At 33.1% G+C, this 22,944-nt stretch overlaps 2 protein-coding genes across 6 annotated transcripts; one reads left to right on the plus strand and one right to left on the minus strand.

The window, feature by feature from the left end:
- Window positions 1-4,842: 4,842 nt before the first annotated feature.
- On the plus strand, window positions 4,843-10,032 carry LOC129296414 (uncharacterized). The gene is made up of 12 exons (XM_054935021.1): window positions 4,843-5,448; window positions 5,615-5,817; window positions 5,893-6,090; window positions 6,276-6,347; window positions 6,677-6,772; window positions 7,186-7,265; window positions 7,441-7,519; window positions 7,604-7,814; window positions 7,933-8,129; window positions 8,585-8,690; window positions 8,866-8,955; window positions 9,050-10,032. Exons 1-12 carry the CDS (start codon window positions 4,929-4,931, stop codon window positions 9,805-9,807), a joined length of 2,610 nt encoding a protein of 869 aa, XP_054790996.1. The 5' UTR covers window positions 4,843-4,928; the 3' UTR covers window positions 9,808-10,032.
- Window positions 10,033-12,374: 2,342 nt separating this feature from the next.
- On the minus strand, window positions 12,375-20,395 carry LOC129296413 (protein PTST, chloroplastic-like). Of its 5 annotated transcripts, XR_008589772.1 has the most exons (10): window positions 20,290-20,395; window positions 19,358-19,407; window positions 18,783-19,104; window positions 17,963-18,052; window positions 16,702-16,770; window positions 15,473-15,578; window positions 15,127-15,215; window positions 13,637-13,746; window positions 13,280-13,546; window positions 12,375-12,898 (listed from the first exon to the last, which is right to left on the minus strand). XR_008589772.1 is itself a non-coding variant. In XM_054935017.1 (9 exons), exons 2-9 carry the CDS (start codon window positions 19,375-19,377, stop codon window positions 13,333-13,335), a joined length of 1,020 nt encoding a protein of 339 aa, XP_054790992.1. In that variant the 5' UTR covers window positions 19,378-19,407; window positions 20,290-20,395; the 3' UTR covers window positions 13,147-13,332. The 5 variants fall into 5 exon arrangements, 4 of the variants coding, with proteins under 4 accessions (XP_054790992.1, XP_054790993.1, XP_054790994.1 ...); XM_054935017.1 differs by lacking the exon at window positions 12,375-12,898 and having other exon boundaries at window positions 13,147-13,546; XM_054935018.1 differs by lacking the exons at window positions 12,375-12,898; window positions 20,290-20,395 and adding an exon at window positions 20,176-20,272 and having other exon boundaries at window positions 13,147-13,546.
- Window positions 20,396-22,944: the final 2,549 nt, after the last annotated feature.

Genomic DNA, 22,944 nt, shown 5'->3' on the forward strand with positions numbered 1-22,944 from the left:
AGCATGAAATTCAACAAAGACATCATTGTCATTTGCAATCTTCCAAGGTTCTTTAACACAAGAGGAGCATGCAATATATCCTTTAGTTTTAGCTTTTCACCATTATTCATTAATATTCCTGCAGAACCAGTATGAGAGACGGCTAGTATGTCACTATTGCCAACATAGAGTGGAGACTTATCAGAGTAAGGGTGAGTTTTCAAGTTGATCCTGATTATTAGTCACATGTGCAGTAGCACAGCCATCAAGGTACCAATCATCATCATCTACTATCTCAAATGTTACGATGAATGCAGAGTGATAAGGGGGATCTTGCCTTGAGTCTCCAGTAAACAACCGATCATACTGATAGTAACAAGTGGTTGCAAAATGGCCAAACCTGAGACATAGTTGACACTCAACTTTGTTAATGCCTCGAGGAGTTCAGCCATGACCACGATTACCTAGATTACCACGACTGCCGCGATGGCCGCCACCACGAGAGGGTGCACGTTGATGGTGGTCATGAGCTACAAGGTTAATAGAGTGGGAGCCCAAGTCAAGGTTGCTGAGTTCATTTAGTTGTTGAGATCGTGCTTCGAACATCAAGAGTGCAGCTTGTAGTTCTACCCAGCTCAACTCATCTTTCTCAAGCAATTGACATATAATAGGATTATAGTCTGCATAAAGACCCGCAAGCACTTATGAGGTAAGATCATTAGAGGAAAGAGAGCAACTAGCGAGATGCAAGTTATCTGATATGGATTTCATTCTAGTAAGATAGTCGTTCATGGACATCGAGCCTTTGCGGATTCATTGAAGATCGTTACACAAAAGAGTAACTCGTGCTCAAGTGTGAGACCTAGTGAGTTCCTTTCGATTCGGATAAAGAACGAGAGGAAATGGGCGAAGAAAGGGGATAGATCAAATTGATTATTTTCTACTTCGAGGCCAAAGCAAGCTCCTATTGGTTACAATAGCATGAATGAGGCTACAAAAGCATGAAATTAGAATTAGAAGAAAAGAAGGCTTTGGAGCTTCTAAGAAAGTTTGTGACGAGCAACGACCTTCAGACGAAGATAAGTTTCGGACGAGTGGCAAGCTTTGGATGAGCGACGACCTTTAGATCTGGTTCCATTTTCTTATTAAAAACTTTGTGGCCACGTTCATCTTGAGAGATACACGATGGATCTAGAATGGTTGCACGATAGGGCTTCGAAGGCAGAATAATCAGATCTTAAACACAGATCCGGAGAGGACGTAGGGTCAGAGGCAAAGGCAACAAAGGGTGGGGTAAAAGGGAAAGGGAAATAACTATTATGGAATTAATTTTGATGGAAACAAAAATGGATATAGAAATGAAGATGAATATGAAAATGGAGATGGATATGGAGTTTAAAAATATATTTGATATGTTCATGGAATTTTAGCATCATTTTTGTTCAAAAGACGAAAATACCCTTCTTAAAAAACTAGCATGTACGACACCCACCATGAACAAAGAACCCGTTATCTGATGCAGAAGACAAGAAACCCAATCAAGGAACCTGGCCGCCTAAGCAAATCCTGATCAAGTTGCCAACATTCTTCCACCGGCGAAAGTGACTGTCAAGCTCCAGTCCATTACCATTGCAAAAAAAGTCTGACTGTAAAATAGATATGAAAATGAAATAGATCTAAAACCCATATATGAAAATGAAGCAAAACAAATTTGCGAGAGTGCGAATAGAGATAAATGCAAATGCAGGGGTGATTGTTTGTTGGAAAATGATGTACGACTTCGAAGCTCTTGTGTTCAACATCCATGGCCGGTTACCTAGAGGCAATCATGCGTGGGCACTGAGGTAGGTTATCCTCTGATGAATGGAGACAAAGAGGGAGTATCGAAGACGAAGGAGGTCACTAGCAAGAAAGGGGAGGATCGGAGGGAGGAGAAGGTCATTGGCAAGGAAGGGGGGATCAAAGAGGGTGAAGAAGGTCACCGGCGGATGGGGAGAAGGTTGCTAGAGTTGAGAAGGCAAGAAGCTTGAGACCGAAGGGGGTAAAATTGGAGCATGGAGCAAAGAATTTGAAATCCTTGGGATGTATCATGGAAGCCAATTCCACCGATTTTGGTGGATATGGAAATGAAAAAATTTTCAAATTCCATGATACCAAACAAACATTTTTCAGAATTTCATATCCATTTTCAATTTCATGCTTCAAATTCCAGTGTACCAAACAGGATCTAAATAATCTTATAAAATAAAAATTCTACGAAAGCATTTTATTGGTAAAATGCTCCTGTGTCTCCACGACGTTGTTTTTTTCTCAAGAAAAGTGGCACTATATGTGTTTTCAAAATTTTCTTTAAAAATAAAAAAAATCAATTGCATAGTACTTAATCATTATTATTTTAAAAAATTAAACTTAATAACAATAAAAGTTAGGTCTAATAGAAGGAGTTAATCTCTTGTAACTTTGGTGAATCAAAGGTTTGAATTCCAACCAAAAGACATATCTACATTTAATGGCTGAACGTACCACATGATTGCCTCCAGTAAGAAAATATCAGTAAGTAATAAAAAAAATTAAATATAATATGTTAACATTTGATAATGCTGTTGTTAATATTTAAAAGTTTAATATTAACATTTTTTTAATGAAACTAACTGTGTCAGGATTAGAAAACTTAAAAACACATTTTATAAAATTAAAGGATCATAATAAAATCTTGTGTGATGAGGTTAAATAACTATAAAAGCATAGTTTTGCCTATATGATATTTTATCATTATTCTTTATAATTTACCACATCAATCCGGATAAAATTGGAAATGCCTTCTCTCTTTTTAGTGTAGAGGCCCTTGCAATTCTAGACTGTTGGATTAATGTATACCATTTGATCTAAACGGTTGAGAATTTCACTGGAAACATAATGAAAAGAAAACATAATAAAAAAAATCAGCACTTCGTTAGTTCTAGTGAAAGAGGTTTTAGCCATTTAAACATGAGGTTTGAATTCAAATTCACTTGAATATAAAAAAAATGCCTTCGACAGAACTATTTTCAATTGAGACTAACAATGCTCTTATATGATCCAATCAAATAGCTACATGAAACAAAATTAGTTAAAAAAAAAAAAAGTTAAAACTTACTCCCTCTATCCTTACATATAAGATATTTTCTAAAAATTTATTTTGTCCTTAAATATAAGGGGTGTCAATGATATTTTTAAATAATTAGATAATTTTATCCTTATATTAAAAAATAAAATAAATCATTAATTGTATATTTTCTCTATCACCATCATAATAGTAATTATGATATTACTAGGTGTAAAACTGAAAAATTATTGTATATGAGTTCAACTAGATAACAAATTTTTTTGATATGCGGAATTCAATTAAAAAATACTTTATATATAAAAATAAAAGGAGTAAATACTTAACTTTATATAAAAAATACACATGTCAACACGTTAAATATATAAGATTAAATATATAAATTTAAAAAAAAAATCTATGTCAAGAAGTGATGACATCTTCTGAACCATGCAACTTGAGATATACACGGTCATTTGTCTTGAATAGGTTTCAAGAGGATGGTCTTAACTGTTTCTTCAATGCATGTATAATATCTCATCATTGTGCATGATCATCCTCTTCAATAGTTTCCCCTTTCATGTCGGATACTTTCTTCATGTGTGTCACCCATTTATCTTCTTTCTTCAATTCATGTAGGATTAGTGATTACAATCTCCAATTGCCACGTATTGCTTCGGTAATCCAGTCTCATCTTTTCTTCATCTATATAATCAAGTTTCTATATCCTTCCTCATAACTTGCATATCGCTAAATTTCTATATAATTGTAATATTTTCTCTTTGCATTTACTCGACTCCAAAAATTAGTTTCTGATTTGAATCATAACCAACTCACCTTAGAATCTACACTGAACACAAGATTCTTAGTCTATATAGCCAGCTCACCTTAAAATCTACACTGAACACAAGATTTATATTTAATATAAAAATTCTAGAATTGTATTTTTTCAATCTTATTTATAAGTTACTTTTAACTTTTTTCTTTTTGTCAGATACTTCTAATTATTTCATTAGAACAAAGCAAAAGGTAATTAAATTATTGATGTTGTCGGAAATAAATTCTCAATTTGTCATTATTAAATGCATTATTTTTAAAAGAGTCAAATGACAATTTGACCTCTAAATTATAGGTGCCAAAGCGTTTGAGATCTTAAACTCATTTTCAATGTAAAGTTATCTTTCAACCTTTAAAAATAATGCAATACGACCCTTATTGGTAATAAAAGTTAATTTTGATCATTAGTTGATCAAAAAATAACACAAGAGGATATCAAAAATTAAAGAAAGGGGAAAAAAATTCTTAGTTCTTTCTTGTAATTTTTGGGTAATTGTTTGAAATTTTTGGGTCATTTTTGTCTACTAACGGTCAAAGTTAACTATTATCAATGATAAACATTGCACCGTTTTTAAAAATTCAAATGAAACATTATACTTAGAATGAATTTAGAGTCTTAGATGTTTTTGAACCTATAATTTAAGGGTGAAATTGCCCTTAATTTTTGTACTTAATGTAACAAATGCAGGAAAAATTCAATAGATTAAAAAATGATGCAACTAATAAAAGCATAGTGCTGGAGATTTGGCTTTCAATTATGAATTTATAATATACATTGATAATGTATTGTCGGTAATGTGAACCTTATCTGTTACCCCATTCAACCTTTATCTGTTTAACCCTCTCTCTCCTTTTTTTTTTTTTTTTTGGAGGGGGGGTTTCCTCTTATCCTCCTCCTACCATTTATATTTTCATTTTCCTTTGCCTCCACACACTATACATACCTTATTACCCTCTTCACATGCCTCTCATCCTCTGAGCCATTCCTCTTTTTCTCACATCTCCTTCGTTCATCTTTCTGCTTTTTTGGATGAATATTTGTCTTCTCTATTCCTTTCTTCTGATCCTCTTGCTTTATTCTTGTTCTATCACTACTGCTCTTAAAGCATGCACCAACAAGGCTACTCAGTCTCACACCTTGCGTTACAAGTTATTAACATCAAAAAACCAGACATGGAAGGCTGAGTTAATGTCTCATTATCATCTAACCCCAACAGATGACTCAGTTTGGGAAAGTTTATTGCCCAGAAAGTTACTGAAAGAAGAACAAGAGCAGCATGATTGGGCAATCATGTACAGAAAAATCAAGAATCTGGGTTCGCTCACACCACCTCAAGGGCATCTCAAAGAGGTTTCACTGCATGATGTGAGGTTGCATCCCCACTTATCAATCCATGCTCGAGCTCAGCTCACAAATTTGGAGTATCTGTTAATGTTAGATGTGGATAGCTTGCTCTGGAGCTTCAGGAAGACGGCTGGTTTACCCACTCCTGGCAAGCCTTATGGGGGTTGGGAAGACCCAAAAATTGAACTTCGAGGCCATTTTGTTGGTTGGTTTTTTTGATTCAAAATCTTAACTTCTGTTTCATCATATCCAGTTCTTGTTTTTAATCAGTCATATACAGTGTTTCTCAGGTTGATTTCTTCATAGATAATTAAAGAAATGAGGAGGAAGAGTGTTTGATATAATTTCTTGTTTCTCTTCACATTTGGAAGGACATTACTTGAGTGCATCAGCTTTGATGTGGGCCAGTACACACAATGATAGTCTGAAGGAGAAAATGGCTGCTCTTGTTGCCAATCTTTCTGTCTGCCAGAAAAAACTTGGTACAGGATATCTCTCTGCATTTCCATCTCTGTATTTTGATCACTTGGAAGAACTTAAGCCTGTGTGGGCCCCATATTACACCATTCACAAGGTATGTTTGAAACTTGTTTTTGAGCATATTTGGCTTAATGTTGTGGGATTTAATTAAGCTAGAAAACTTTGACAGATAATGGCTGGCCTGTTAGATCAACATACTGTTGCTGGAGATCCTCATGCTTTAAAAATGCTGAAATGGATGGTTGAGTACTTTTACAACCGGGTGCAAAATGTGATTTCAAAGTTCACTATAAGTAGACACTATCAATCAATGAATGAGGAAACTGGAAGAATGAATGATGTCCTTTACAAATTATATAGCATTACGGTAGGTTAGCAATTAACTATCTTCTTGTTTCATTTGCTGGTATGATGTTTTTTACCTCTTTACTTGACTGATACAAGTATAGGTACCTTGAGATACATAGATTCAGAATTATAACTCATAATTCCCAATACTTGCTCTTATTAAATTCAATTCTGAGAATCTGTCTTGTCAATTAACCTATGCAGGGAGATCCAAAGCATTTATTGTTGGCTCACCTTTTTGACAAGCCATGCTTTTTAGGGTTGCTTGCGGTGCAGGTAGTGATTATATTAATTTCTTTATCATATAGGTTTTCTCTGAATTTAAACCGTATTTATGGCCTTACGTAATACCCAAACATTCAGTGGCTGGAAATTTCCCATCAAATTTGATCTCCCACACACACAAAAGTGTCTTGCAAATTAAATAAATTATTTATGCTGTATGTGACAGTCTTGCCTTCTAAGTCTACATTATCATATCTTTTGTTATGTCTCTTAGCTTTCAGGATGTTGCAATGTCAGCATCATGATTTTATATTACTTCACGTTACAAAATACAAAGCCCAAGGGTTTTAAAATTCTCTGTTTCTTTTTCCCCAATACAGGCTAATGATATTTCTGATCTTCATGCTAATACACATATTCCAATTGTTGTTGGATCCCAAATGCGTTATGAGGTCACTGGTGATCCACTTTATAAGGTAAACTGCTTCATATAAGTGATAATATAAAAGGAGCAATGGTTGTTTATTATTCGTTGCCCTAAAAAACTTATATATTTAATTAATTATCTATTTTGATTATATTATTCATATATAGAATTTACTTGTGACATTTTCTTCTTGCAACTATCTAATAAAGCTACAAAAAACAACTACTACAAGGCTTATCTTACTAGGCGGGTTGACAACATGGATTGAGTGATATCATTGTGCTCTAATAAAACTATTGCAAACAATACTTTTTTGGGGGAGAAAAAAGCTTTCATCTTGTGGCCAAACTTGAAAATAATTAACATTTAAAACCCACTAATTTTATGCGTTCATTCTTATAGTTTAATGTGTGATGATCTCAAGTTTCTCACTAACTCTATTCTTGCCTTTTGCTATGATAGGAAATTGGCACATTCTTTATGGACCTTATTAACTCTTCTCACAGTTATGCAACTGGAGGGACATCAGTTACAGAGTGGTGGTAAATAATGGGAAATGATTATTTTTAGTTTCATTTCTTCCATATAATGAACTTAAAATCATCCATTTGAATATCAATTTGCTACAGGGACACTAAGTAGGAAGTGTTGTGTTCCTTCTTGTTAAGCAGTTACTTGCTGATTCCTTCATACTCATCTGCTTCAACTTTTTTGTAGGCATGATCCAAAGAGAATGGCAGATTACCTGAATACGCCAGAGACTGAAGAGTCATGCACAACTTATAACATGTTGAAAGTATAAAACTTATGAGTTGTTGCATAATAAAAGTTTTCATTACATCAGAAGTGAAAAATTAACTACACTTAATTCATTTCTTAGGTTTCAAGGCACCTATTTAGATGGACCAAGGAAATAACATATGCAGATTATTATGAGCGTGCTTTAACAAATGGTGTATTGAGTATTCAAAGAGGTAGAGAACCCGGAGTGATGGTTTATATGCTGCCACTAGGCCCTGGGGCTTCAAAGGCTAAATCTGAACGCGGTTGGGGAACAAAGTTTGAATCTTTTTGGTGCTGCTATGGAACAGGTATTCGTATGTTTTGTTTATTAAATAATTCAAATTGTATCAAACTACAATATATACACAACTCAAACTTACATGCTCTTATATTCTCCGCTGTCTTTTTTCTGTGGTCAATGTTCAGGCATTGAATCATTCTCAAAGTTAGGAGACTCTATTTATTTTGAACAAGAAGGGAAGGATCCAACTCTTTACATAATCCAGTATATATCAAGCTCTTTTAATTGGAAATCTGAGTATCTCATGCTAAATCAGACTGTGGTTCCTACTACTTCAATGGATCCTTATCTACGAGTGACATTTACATTTTCTCCTACTAAGGTACCTATTACATTTGTATTGTGTTATTTATGCCATGCCAATTATTAATTATGATCATTTATAATTTTACCAACAATTACCTTAAGCTTGACAAACAATTTTGGAATATGATTTCTGAAAACAGATTGCTACTATCACATTTCAGCCCTGTAGATTTAGTCAATAACAAGAATTGTTAACCACTCAATTTTACAAATGATACTTGCTTTTGCATGAATCAGTTATCAGTCCATTAGAATTTTGACCTCCAATTAATTTCCCCCTATGTAATAACAGATATATATTTTATATTGAATATTGCCCTAATAGATAAGATCCATATATGATGCCAAAAATTTCTCTCACTTGACACAGACATGCAGTAGTTTGCCCTTATTTTTTTTTTTTTTAAATTGCTAAACGAATTGGCTGAATGACAATTGATGGGGTATACATTGAAATGTTCACTTTTGCAGGGATCTGGTACTTCTTCCACATTGAACTTCCGGATACCAGTGTGGACTCGTTTGGACAATGCCAAGGCAATACTAAATTCTGACACCCTATCTATGTTATCTCCTGGTACTAGAACTCTTCATCTAGAATCTCTCAGAAACAACACGGGAATAAGAAGTCTGTCTCAACAAAATTTCTTTTATCCCTATAATTTCAAGCACATGTTTCTTAAATCAACATATTACTGTCACATTTTGTCTTTTTATTTATTAACTCTTCATTTTATCTCGTGCACATTTAGGAAACTTTCTGTCAATCACACAAAAGTGGAGTGCCAGTGACAAGTTGACCCTTCAATTGCCCATTACTCTTAGAACTGAGGCTATAAAAGGTACTAATGCATGTATGCCAGTCACTATTATCACTTTCAAGAAAAGAATTTTTTTTTTTCTTATTACTCATTATGTTTTCTGAATTGAAATCAGATGACAGGTCAAAATATGCTTCTATTCAAGCAATTCTTTATGGTCCATATCTTCTTGCTGGTCATACCAATGGTGATTGGAACATTACAGTTAGTTCAAATGCATCCATCGATGACTGGATTACTCCAATCCCTGCAAGTTACAATAGTCACCTAGTAACTTTTTCTCAAGACCTTTCTGGCTCAACTTTTGTTTTGACCAACTCAAATCAATCTCTTAAGATGATAAAATCACCTAAACCTGGAACTGCATTGGCTCCTCATGCAACCTTTAGACTTATCTCTAGTGAATCCTCCTCAAAAAGGTCTTCAACAATTGGAGAGGATTCTATTATTGGTGAATCAGTGATGTTGGAACCATTTGATCTTCCTGGAATGCTCTTGAAGCACCAAGGAGCAGAAAATAGTAATGTCATTGTGGATCATTCTTCCAATGGTGGGGTCTCTAGTGTTTTCAATGTAGTAAAAGGATTGGATGAACAAAAGGGAACTATATCATTAGAATCAGAAAGCAAAAAGGGTTGCTTTGTGTGTAGTAGCGGCTCTGGTGCAATTGTGAAGCTCAAATGCAAGTCTAAGTCTCATACTAATTTCAAGCAAGCTGCTAGCTTCATAGCAAGAGAGGGACTAAGCAGGTATAATCCTATCAGTTTTCTGGCTAAAGGAGCAAAGAGGAACTATCTTTTGGAGCCATTATACTCCTTCAGAGATGAAACTTATACAGTTTACTTCAATATTCAAGCCTCCTCTAAAGAGTGAGTGGTGGGGAATTGATTTGAAAGCAATAGGTACCTCAGCAGAAGAAAATGACAATGTCACTTCTAGGTAACAATCCCATGGAGTAGTTTGTAGTACCTTCAAAAAATGTTAAGAAGATGAAGAAGAGCTTGTACTGGATGATTATGTAAAGACTTTGGTCCTTCCTTTTTCTTCTAAACCGAAATAAATAGAATCTCCTAAATCCAAAAAAATTTGAAGAGGTGACCCAGGAAAAAAAAATGAGAACTTAATATTTTTAGAAAAAATTAATCTGCAAGTCTTTATAGTTTTGTTAAATTTTAAATTAGATCCTTGTAGTTTATTTTGTTTTAATCAAACCTTTATAGTTTAATTTATTATATATGTTAACCCCTAAAGTTTAAAATTAATAATGAAGTATAAAATTTTATAAAACAAAAATAATCTTGGAATTTACAAAAAAAATTAATTTAATACCTTGTTTACAATTTTATTATTTTTTATTTAAACTCAATGCATAAAAAATAATTATATAAACTTTGAGTTATAAAAAGTATTTAATTAATATTAAATTTATATAATCATATAATAAAAATATAAAAGTTCTTGATTTTATTTTTTTAAAAAAAAATTAAGGACTTTAACCTTTAAGAATTAAAAAATTTAATTGATCAAATTATAAAGACTCAATTAAATAAAATAAACAGCAGTATTCTAATTCAAAATTAAATAAAACTTAAGACCTTGTTGATGCATTTTTTCATATTTTTATTAACACAAAATATTTTTCTTGGTTACATCGAAAGCATTTAAATCTCTCTACTATTTTAAAAATAATTAATAAAAAACATTAATTATTTTATAACATTAATAATTAATAAAAAGCGTTAATAAAAATAAAATTAGTTAAAAAAATAATTATTCTTATTAACATTTATTATTTTTCTTGGTTACATCAAAAGTATTCAAATCTTAAATTTCTATTATCAATCCATCAATCGTTACTACTCGAGTTAATCTATGGTAGATATTACTTAATATTTTCAGTCTCTTTACTATCTTTTAGGAGAGATTTTCTAACTTTTTTCCTACTCTTGTTATGAAGTCTAGTATGTGCAGTTAAAAATATTCATTTTATTTAATGGTGGTTATGTAGAGGATTTAGGTTCAAGATTGGAACATTGTAGCCTGCGGATGAAAAAAAATATTTAGAAAAACGACTAAAATTAAATCAAACTTGGTATTAGGGAACACCAAGTTATTAAATAAATTTATTTTTAATTTATGATGAATTAGTGAGATAATATTTTGACCAAAAATGAGATATCATTATTTAATTATCATTTTTATCATGGGAATATCTTCAAACTACATAATCTTTGGTTAACATTACTTGATCCTTTTTTCTCATACTATTAGACCAGATTTCCTTTTTCTGGTAATACATGGTTTTTAGCTTTGGGCAATGAAAAATTACTTTGATATCAATTAATATATTATATATATCATATCAAATATAAAATTTGTGATAAACTTTTCACGAACTATGAAAAAAAAAGTTCATTCCATGATTTATTTACTTGTACCTATCTAACTACAAGAAATTATTGTTATTATTATATTATTATTTAACTATTAATTATCACATTATTGTTATTATATATTGAAACATTCTTTTCGAGCAATGTAACTGTATCTGATTTTCTTCTTCATGTTGTTCTTAGATAAGTGCCTTTAATTTTGACCATATTCACAGCACCCACGGATAAACCACATGATTTCTCTCGTGTTTTTTTTTTTTTTTAACCAATTCTCTTTGGGTTAATATAGGCCCTTCCATTTTAAAATTCAATTCCAAACGCACGGGTAATTGTGTGTAAACATTTTCTTTCTAATTTTCAATGCAGGGGTTCAAGGCATAGATGTAAATCCCTTTTGATTTGTATATGTATAATTTTTTTTAAGGACTTAATTGTAAAGGTAAGAATGCTTAATTATGATTGTGATGGACCAAGTTCCTTCGGCAGTTCTTTCTTAAACCCTACAAGAGTAAATATGTGTTCAAATTAAAAAATTTACAACTAAAGTTAAAATTTAACTAAAATTAGCAAATTGAGGTTAGAAAAAAAATTTATGACTTTAATATAATTTATATTTAAATACTTTTTTTCATATATCAGTTGAATAAATTGAAAATTATTTAGATGATTCAATTCAAAAATCAGCTAAGATATATAATGATAAAAATGAGCATAAATTTTGTTGTATATATTTTTGTGATTAATTTAATATTTTTAGAAAAAAATCATATACTTTAGATTACATTTAAAAAGTTAGACTTAAAATATCTAAATAAATTAATTGTTTAAAAATCAAAATTTTAAAAAAAGAGCATGGATGAAATGATAAATTATAGTCTATATATAATTAAAATTTAATAAATAGTCTAACTTGATCTTCTTTAAAAAAATTAAACTTTAAATTTAAATTTAGAAAAACAATATATATAAAATGAGGTGTTAAATATTAACTATTATTTATAATACTGGATTACTCTTGCAAAAGCACCAGTAGTTCGGTCTCAACCTCGCCAAACGCTATATTTCATCGACACCACCTTCTTCGACCTCATCTGCAACATTTTCATAGACATCACCTTCGCCGTTGACAACACATTCCTTCTTTACTTATCTTGTCTTCTCCATGCAAGTCAGCTTTGCTATGCTCTAGACTATCTCCGTTCATGCCAAAAACACCATGAGCACTGGTTCAATCGACGAAAGATCAGACAACAACAATAATGGTGAGCATAATCGCTAGTCCGATTTGCAGCGAGAGATCAAATGGTGACCAGCACGCTCATAAAAGTAGAGACTTGTGAAGGCAAAGGAAGAGAAATCATGCCACTCGTGAATGAAGAGAGGGAAGACAGCACGGTAAATCAATGCGAGCAACACACTGCACACACGGTGGAAATCGGGTCTCAACAACGGTGGCGGTAGCGACTGCAGCTGTGATCTCTCATCAAATCCAACAAGGTTGGGAGTATGAAGGGCGAGCCAGAGCAACCATAGGAACGGCAATGATGATGATCTGAGTAGAGAGCAAGCAACTGAAGAGAGAGAATAAAAAATTGAAAAAGCATTTGATGCTCCAACATTCATATATTTGGACACCCAACGTTATGGAAAAGCTGGATGGTTGAGGTTTGGCAAAAACGTTGGTTTGAACCCTAACTAAGGTTGGTTATTTTTTGCTATCCATACATGATAAATAAGGCTTTTAAGATCCTAACTTAGGTTTGATCTCTCCTAACTTAAGATTCAATCCAAATATGCTCTAAGCCTTATAGAATCTCAGTTGGCCGAAGCTGTAACAGCATTCACTTTATGTTGCATAAAAATGTTATTCAAACGCGTAAATAACATTTAATATAAAGACTAGTTTCTCACTGTATGTACTGTAATTTTAATCAGCAAGTAAACCTACTTACATGCACTTCCGACGGGACCCAGCTGCACTGACTCGTCTAAGTAAAATATGGCCTCAACCCAATTTAGCAGAACAATTTGATTCACAAGGAACCAACACGTTGTCCAAGTGGAAGATATGGCAAACACTTGAAAAAACTACATATGCTTCTGCAAACTGCATACAAATCATTCCACAACTAACAGATTGTTTTTGGTTAATCCTCACCAATAGTGGGAAACTCCGGTGAAAGCTGCCATTCACCATCCACCAAGAATTTGATCTCATACCTGCACAAGACATTTATAGCTCAAGAGAAGACTCACGGCTATTAAAGGACCAGGTTCGAAACTTCATTTAGTTGAGAAAACGGCACCTTCCTGGTCTGAGCATCAATGTTGATGAGAACTTTGTATAAGAACCATCATACTCTGGTGATAGGTACTCTCCTTGGCTCCAACCATCAAAGCTGCCCATTACTTGCACGCTCTTAAGGCCTTGTTTGGTATAAGGTATTGAATTTTATAGGATTGAGATTGGGATTGGAACTGGAATTGGGGCTGGTATTGGGATTAGAAACAAGTTTTAAAATTATGTTTGGTATAACATGGGATTAAAAAAAAAAAGACTCAAGTTTAACCCAAAAAAATAGCTAAAAGACAATATTGCCCTCATCTCCATTATCATCCTCTCTCTTTCAGAAACCCTCACCTCCATCCTCTTCCACCGTCCTCAATGTCATTGGTGTGGTGGGGCAAGCACGTCTGCCGTCGCTGGGAGGTCCAGAACAAGATTCTTGCCTTTCCTCTGTTTCACGCGACTAATCGTTCGTCCTTGCCAGTTGCTGTTAAGCTTGTTCTTCCATCACCGTCGCTGTTGAAGTCGCTGTCGTCTACCACTGTAAGGAGTTTCGTTCAGGTCGCGAACTCTCCTGTCTCTGTGTTGCTGTCGATCCGTGCCTTCCCTGTCTCTGCATTGTGGCAGTTCTCTTCCGTCGTCGTTATGGCGGTTGTCTTCAGTAGCTGTCGTCTCTGCGTTGCAAGGTCGAAGATGATGGAGGAGATCCGTGTGAGATGATGGAGGAGTAAGCTGACTGGGCAGGTTTTTGATGAGGGCATTTCAGTCATGAAAATTTCAATCCCAAGATTGAATTTGCAGTACCAGGGGGGAGGTGGTATTGGGTATTCCCACCAAGATGGGATTGGGTTTGGGAATAAATTTGTCATTACCACCTACCAAACATAAAAGCTTGGTATTACTCAATCCCAAACCCAGTCCCACTTAGCCAGTGCTGTGTACCAAACGAGCCCTAAGAGTTAAGAGCAAAAATACGACAGAATAAACAGATAATTCAGACGTTAACCAGACACAAACTAAATACCAAAACATTATATAAAAGCTTAGAAATGCAGTATTTCACAATAATATTATAGATTCTTGGGAAAATGACAAATAAATCCCCTCAAAATAAACAAATGACCAAATAGCACCATGAAATGTGGTAATTGATATAAAGACTTTATATTCTTTATTAACTTTAGGTATTAACAACTATGTTTTTTATTATTTTGCTTAGGGTCAAAAACATAATTTTGCCCAAAAAAAAAATTGTCAGATAAGTTCTTGGGGACTTCAAAGTAACTACTGCCTTTTGTGGTACTTATTTGTATTTCGATGGGATTTATTTGCCATTCTTCCTAGATTCTATTCACTGGCAAATGAAGCCAATGTTCAGTCCTATATATAAAATTAGTTGATTCAGATGATATGGCAGCAAAAGCAACTTTGTTGACATTAAACTATCCACTGTTTTCATGATTCAGATTAAAGTTTCCATAGAATAAATGAAGGACTATCTTCCATATTTACCTCAGCCATGCCAACCCAAAATACAGGAACCTCTTTGGATTGAACTGAATCTACATCCTTTATCTGTTCCTTCAATTTCTCATGCATAGCTTTGGAGGCCAAACCATTGCATATGCATCGACAAAGAGATGGAAGAGGCAACAATTTATCAGAACTAGAGAAACCCCTACCCCCTCGAGTAACATATTCAAAAGTAGGAAATTGCATGTATTATATAAAATGAATACATAATGATCACATGAAATCAAGTAAATCTATATATAATTTTCCTGAAATTTATTCATTAGCATTACATAAATGGACCAGTTCATATGGAGCATGCAGAAGAACTGCAACACCATTCTACCTTCTAAACGAGAAACAAGGTGAGATTGAATATATTTTCCCTTGATCTTCCTTGAACCTCCTGGAATAGCAGACTGAGCTATTTCTTCAGCAAGTTTGACCAAAGCCTTCATCCAAAGCAAACATTATCAGAGATTCGCAAACAATATTAATCAGCTGAAAAGAGTTTTAAACATCATAGAGGAAAAATTTACAAAGGTGTTTGTCATTAGAAATCGCAAATTAAACTGAGTAGAGGATTAAATAGCATTTAATTTATAAGATGACATATCATTATCTCATTCTCATTATCATAATATTAACATTAATAGCTTTCGTCATCAAAATCTTAATCGAATTAAGATTAGCTATTCAAACGATTATATAACTACTTATAATAGTTTCAATCATCAAATTTGATTATAGAGAATATAACACCGTAACAGGCAAAGGCAAGCATCGTCAAGGTACAACTTCAGTAACGATGTAGGAGGGAAACATGACCCATAATTCATTACGAAGGTGGAATTTGTGTGCTAATCTCAAGTTAGAACAGTTCACACAAAGCAAGATTAGTCTAATGTCATCAATAGAACATGAGTACATGGGAGCAGAATTGGTAATTCCCACAACGAACATCATAGTTACAAATAAAGTGCTGATATATTTGGAGCTTTCAGAATCTGAATTCAGCCAAAATTATAGAAACATGAAAAGTTAAAATTCAGGAAAAAGCAAAGGCTGAGATTAGTTTTCATAACGCCCTTCCACAGAATTTCATGACTCAAGCTCAAAGCAATGAAATGAAAGACATTATGATAAAGACTCATACAAAACAAGACACTCCCTCTGGTTCTAATTGTAAGAGCTTTTTACCAACTTCACAGAGATTAAGAAATAAAGTTAATAATTTGCAATTAATGTGTTAACAATTTGTGATAGTTTTCCTCAAATACCCCACTTATTTAATTCACTCTATTTAATAATTTCCTTTGCAGATTGCAGTGTAAAAATGGGGCATTGAATAGGGGTACTCCAGGAAAAGATAATTAATGTGGTAGACAAAAGTGGATGGGGTCTTACATTAAGGACCAAACCAAAGTTCTCAACGGTTTCTTACATTTAGAACTAGAGGGTGCAGTAAAAATCACAGACTGCTGGGCATAATATTACGCAGCATATATTTTCAAGAGGAATGTTAGGCAGCATGAAAACGGCACAGAAAGTAAAGAAGTTGAAATTGATTTTAACCTGAACTTCAAGCTCCATAACAGCAAGTTCACTTTTAAAGTTAACCAATGATTCCTCCTTTATTTGCAACTGTAGATAACAGAGATCAATATAGGATGGCGGTTTCTTATAAACATATAAAAGTAAAAGAGAAGCGCATTATTCATAAATCACGAACATAGCTCATCCATTAGATTGCATGCCAACATTTTTTTTTTTTTTACACATTCTTAAATTTGAACGGTGGACATGGTGGCCACACCTAGTTAACTTATAAATATTGCCAAAATATTCTTGTTCGTTACTAAGAACTCATTAATATTCTATTCCCTACAATTGTTTTTATATTTTTACAATGTAAACGAAAGAATCCCCACAAAAAATAGTTACAACATGAAATCAGGAACCATTATTAGTTGAGTTCAAAAAGGACCACCAACTTCCACGAAGAAAATAAAAATTAAGAAAAGACCAAGAATTAGAATGCACAAGTCTACCCAAACACGCTACGATTGATTAACTGATTCAAAAAAGATAAACATGCATATGGCATTAGATAGTTAGATTGGATAACTTAATCTTTAAAGCATCTAATTTGGTATGTGTGCTCCAAATTTATCCCAGTGGATGAGTCAGCCCTGACTGGTAATTAATAAAACATGTAATTGCAACAATTCCCATTATCTGAATGGACTTGCAGTTAGCCTAATACAGAAAATTAACAATATCAAAAGACCTAAAAACACTTAAGAAATTCACACTTTCTTCCACTTTGACGTGATATACAAATCCAATTCCACTTGTCTGCTGTTTTTCTATTAATACATTTTATTTTACCAATAATACAGCCATAGATCATAATCTTGTTTTAGTATCATATAGGGAAGATGCAACATCCAAATTAGTTGTCTTGATAAAACATATTCTGTTGCTTTTGATTCTAGCATAGACATCTAAGGTAATGTTCAAACCGATTGCAATGCATGGGACCTGAGTTCCACATGAGGGGGTATGGGTTCTAATGTGGAATTAACATTGACCTCCTGTTCTCTATCCCCATGAACTAGATTTTGACGTATGGCTGTTCTAAACATTCCAATTATTTCTCTAGCCAACCATTGACAATCAACCACGGAAGATATCTATATAGTTTGTGAGCAAAACGCAAACCTAATATATTCAATATTATAGAAGATTGAGAAGAAACCCAGACTCTTGAGAAATAGTTATACGGAAAAACCTAGATTTCAAATTAAGAGCAATCCAAAATATCTGATCAGACCTGTCTTTTGAGGAACCGATTATGTTGGTTGGCTTCACTAAGCTTCTTTGTAAGCCTCGCTCTCTCAGTATCAGCAAGTAGTGCTGCTATCTTTTCGAGAAAGAAAAAGATCCAAGTAGAAAAATTAAATCCAACAGAAAGCACAATCATATTGTGCAAGAAACAGGTAAACTTAAGTAAGCACAAATCTGCATGGGAACTCAACCCTGTAACGTGAGTTAATAGATTTTTACCATTCCTCCTTGCAGTGGACAGTGGTAATAAACAGAAAAGATGAAAACCAAATATGATCATTATAAGAGTCAGTTGTGATCAAGACAGATTTTCTTTTTCAAGTTCTGCACCTTACACCAATCCTTCCAATTGACTTCACTTATTGTATATAGAGCCTTGCAAAAATTACTGATTGATAATACATCTCAAGTTATGCACTTCATGTCCTAGATTAGAGTTGCATTTCTACTTCAACTTTTACTATTTACAGAATCCCTGTGACTAGGAGCATATAGGTGCATCACCTTTCATACATAAATGAATAAAAGAAATAGTAAAGACAGGAATTGATTTTTTTTTTTTCCAATTTATAATGGAATGGCAAGAGGCTATTATCTGAAATTCAGAATTATTTGAGTTTTACGATAGCAGGAAAAGAGAACTGAGAGCTCCTGAAAGTGATTTTAAAAATTTTAAGATATAATAGATCCTGCTTTTAAAAATAATTAAGGAAAATATTAGGAATTCCATATTTCCCTGAGGTAGATTAACAACTAGCAGTCATTGGCCTTTCTGTAGACATCCATGTAGTAGAATTGGAAATTACCTGTTCACTTGTCAGTGGTTGTTCCAAAATCTTCTCCGTCGAGTCTTCAGATGCATCCTCATCTTCATCAGAATCACCTTCAGACTGTAGCCATGTAGACTCATCCAAACTAGTTGCCATAGAATGTGCTCTATGGAAACATGGCCTATTTGGATATACTGCATTTAAGATTGAGATTGGGTAGGAAGAGGCCAAGCCTCGATAGCCCAACCTTAAACTCAGGGCAGTCATATTATAAGAAATTCTATGAGTGCTTTCCCACCCCGATGTTCTTGATATTCTTGAAAACAATATTGCCTGTGGCTGGGAGTCCAAACAACACCTAATAAAATAAAGAAGATCGTAATTTTTATAATTACTTTTTACAAAATTACTAAATTGAGTTTACTGTACTGCAGTACTGTAGAATGAAGCATATGAGTGCAATATCACAAAAGACAAACCTCAATAATATTAATACAAAGAATTCAAACTTTGGGTGGACAGGAGGAAAAGGGAGCAGACTAGGCGGGGAAGAACAATGGTGATGTTTAGACAGCTGGTCAATCTGTAAAATTAACTTCAAATATGCTTACCTAGCTGTACTTATCTCCATCTTGAGGAGTTATATGTTAGGTAGTACAAGCTGAAAAGAACACAAAGGGAAACATCAGCTATTGGATTAGCAGTCTAGTAACTAAGAAGCCATGCTGCAAGGATGATACTATTAAGACGGGATGAGAAATAAATCATAGACAAACAAAATTTTGTAGACATATTGTCCTCTTGCAATGAGAAGCCATTGCTGCGCATGAATAGCACAGAAGTAGTCCCATGTAGCAACAACAGTACCGCATGTCACGCAGTTTGCAGTATGCATTCATCAAATATTTTCTCCAAACCAGAGGAAAAAAGACAAATTGCATTCTATTATATAGTAAACCTCTCCTCAAATCCAAGCGAAGCCTCCCCAGGCACATGCTAATAGAGAGGGGAGAGCTCCACATGCCCAGGCATTCACTCTGAGGCAAGCCAGTACAGAACTGCAAATGATCTTGGATCATGCAAGAATTAAATGTTTTGCTACAAGTAATTGACAGAAATTCTGTCAATACCCGTTGAAATTGTGAAAACTGCATCATTTAGTCCTTGTCTGAGGAATGCTAGAAAACTACATAAATAAAAGAGGATTTCTCAACTCTAGACTACGCTTTCAGCTGGAAGGGAATTAAAGAACGCACAGGAATCACTACAGTGATAACTAAAATGAGCACCGGACAGAAATCAATGCTCGCTTTGAGACTTAAAGTCTTGATACAAAATTAACCCGTCTCCCGGAAAATTCATAGGGTATCATGCTCCACTATGAAAGGAATACGAAAATTCTGTCATCAAAAAAAAAAAAAACACTTACGGAAGCGTACATATTCTAACACAGAAAACGAACCATCGTGGAAGCGGAAGCAAACTATGGGGCACCGTGGCAATTGAATGCAACGAATGGAAGAGGGTTAGCATAGGCACTTACGGAGTAGAGGAGGTTGAGGATTAGCACGCGCCGGCGCTGTGCATTTCAGTCGCCTCCGTCACTCCATACTCCTCGGGTTTCGAGTTCAGAATTCGCGGTCGACAAGGAGGGAAAATGACACGTAATGGTGTAATCATGCCACGTGGCGAAGCGGAGGCCCTTGATCATCATCATGTGGGAATTGGAGTGAGTGGACTGCGACTGCGAGGCTTGAGGAATAAAATAACTTATGTGAACACTGATTTACCAAAAATACCCCCGGTTTTTTTCCTGGTTTTTTATCTTGCATACAGATGTCAGATGGTACTGTAGATCCGACTTTTTCGTTTAAAAAAAAAATGTTATGGAGCACTATAATTGATAAACAGGCGGGCCTAACTTATATGGGTTCGGTCCTTATGGACCTAAGCCCGAAAACTCGATTACCCTAATTTCACCCAAAAGTTAAAACTCGACCCTTTTTCAAAGGACTCAGGGCCGAGCCCATAAGCTCGTTTAAGGAAAAAAATAAAATAAAATTTAATATTTTAATTTACTTAAAGTATTTTAAAATTTAAGATATATCAAATAAAGTCTCACATAATTTAAAAAATAAACACAAGATTTAGAAGTTCAAATAAGATAAAGACAAAAGTCATTATCAATGCTAATCAAAATCTCCCTCATCACCATCCATAAATAAAATGTTATTTCCAACTCTGTTATAGGTTTGACTGAGAGTGAGAGACTGAGAAACCAAGTACAAGTGTGCTACGTAGGGTTTTTTTGAAAGTTAAAAGTCCAACCCCAATTCGGCCATTCCCCAAAGTCCAATATAAAAGCAAAAAAAAAGTTAAACGGGCTTGGCAGGCCACCAAGCCCGAGCTCCTTTTTTAGGGCTTAAAAGGGCCAGACTTCAAAGCCCGATTATCCTAAAAGTCATCAAATTTTTAAATCCAAACCCCTATTCAAAACGGGCTAAAATGAGCGGCCCATCAAGCCCAGCCCTTATTCTCAACTCTAACACCCATCTAATGTTCTCTTGCTTTTTTTATATTTTTATTTGTTATTTTTTTAATATGATATAGTAAATAAAAGAGGAAAAGGATAATGTGGGCCTTGTAATAGAAGCGATGCATGTGAGATCTATGAAAAATAAATTGTTGATACAAAACTTATACTTAAAAATGAAAAAAATATTTTGTCTATTTTTATCTTAATTAATGATAGATTTCATCTATTTTTTTAAACCTATATGAACTTTTTTTAACATGAATAGTTATAAAATATAAGTTTTGTTTATTTTTAAGATTTTATTTTCATCTACCTAGCCATTAGTTGAATGTTAAATCATGTATACTGAACTAAAATACCCATATTTAAATATAAATATTATTCAAAAATCATTTAAATTACCAAAAAATTAATTTGCATTATTTAAATGAATTTATTTTGTAAAATTTTAAAAATATTAAATATATAAATTTGTTAAAAAAGATATTCAAAGACGCAGTGTATGGATTCAATAAAGAGAAAAATAAAATGAGATAATTTTTAATAATTTGAGGTAGTGAAAATAATATAAATAAACCTGAAAACTCAAATTGTTAAGAGTCAGACTTGACTATAAATTTTTTTTATATATTCAGATATTTTAAACTCTGTATGAATTGAGATTTTAAGAGTAATGGAGAAAATGTAATATTTTAATAACCTTAGTTTTTTAAAAATTAAAGTAATGTGGTTTTAAAAAGTTATGTGTAGGAGCTACCATTAAAAATTATGAGCTAGGTCTAGATTTATAAATTTAAAAATTTAAGCAAGGTGTAAAAAATAATAAGATTTTTATATTTTGAGAGATCATATTGGATTTTATACTAAAAATTAATGGTGAATATAAGATTTTTAGTAAAATAATAGGTGTTGGATATACAAAGAATTTTTTATATATTCTCTCCATTAAAAAATATAATGTGTTTTTTTAGGAGTTGAATGTTTAAAAATATAAGATAGTTTTAATCATTTAAAATGTAATCATTGTTTTTTTTCAAACTTACCCCTATTGAATAAATCGCTTTATATTTATTTTAGAGTAAATTTCTTATTAAATATAGATAAATATAAAAAATGAGATTAATTTGAAAACAAATAATCACTTTTATTGAGGGTGAGTTTTAGCTATAAATACCTTATATTTTTGAACGAAAAAAGTATTTATTGTTAACACAAGGTTACAAATTAAAATAGTTTGTGTGAGCATATTATATATAAAATAAGTTTTTATTTATATTCTTCAAATGCATAAGGAATAAAATTTATTACTCTATTATTTATATGTAAAAGTTGATTATGATTTGAACACTTATGAAAAATATTGATGCAATTATGTACCTCAAGTATGAGCAACAAAATTTATCGGCTACAAATTAATTACATAATATTAATAAATTTATCTTCACTGTACACCTAATCTTTTCTTAATAATCATTGTATTGCTTATAATGTTTATACATATGATTGATAAATGGTAGCAAAACATGAATTATATTATTTGGTTGACTTAGTACTATTATAATTATGCTTTATAAATAATATTATCATATAAACTATAGTACGTTTTATTGTAGTATATGTTTTATTTTCCTTGAGGTGATACACAGGGTAACACATTTTAGG

The sequence above is a fragment of the Prosopis cineraria genome, unplaced genomic scaffold (assembly GCF_029017545.1).
Source record: "Prosopis cineraria cultivar Desert tree isolate PC_DT_omini unplaced genomic scaffold, ASM2901754v1 PC326, whole genome shotgun sequence".
In the NCBI taxonomy this organism is placed as follows: domain Eukaryota; kingdom Viridiplantae; phylum Streptophyta; class Magnoliopsida; order Fabales; family Fabaceae; genus Prosopis; species Prosopis cineraria.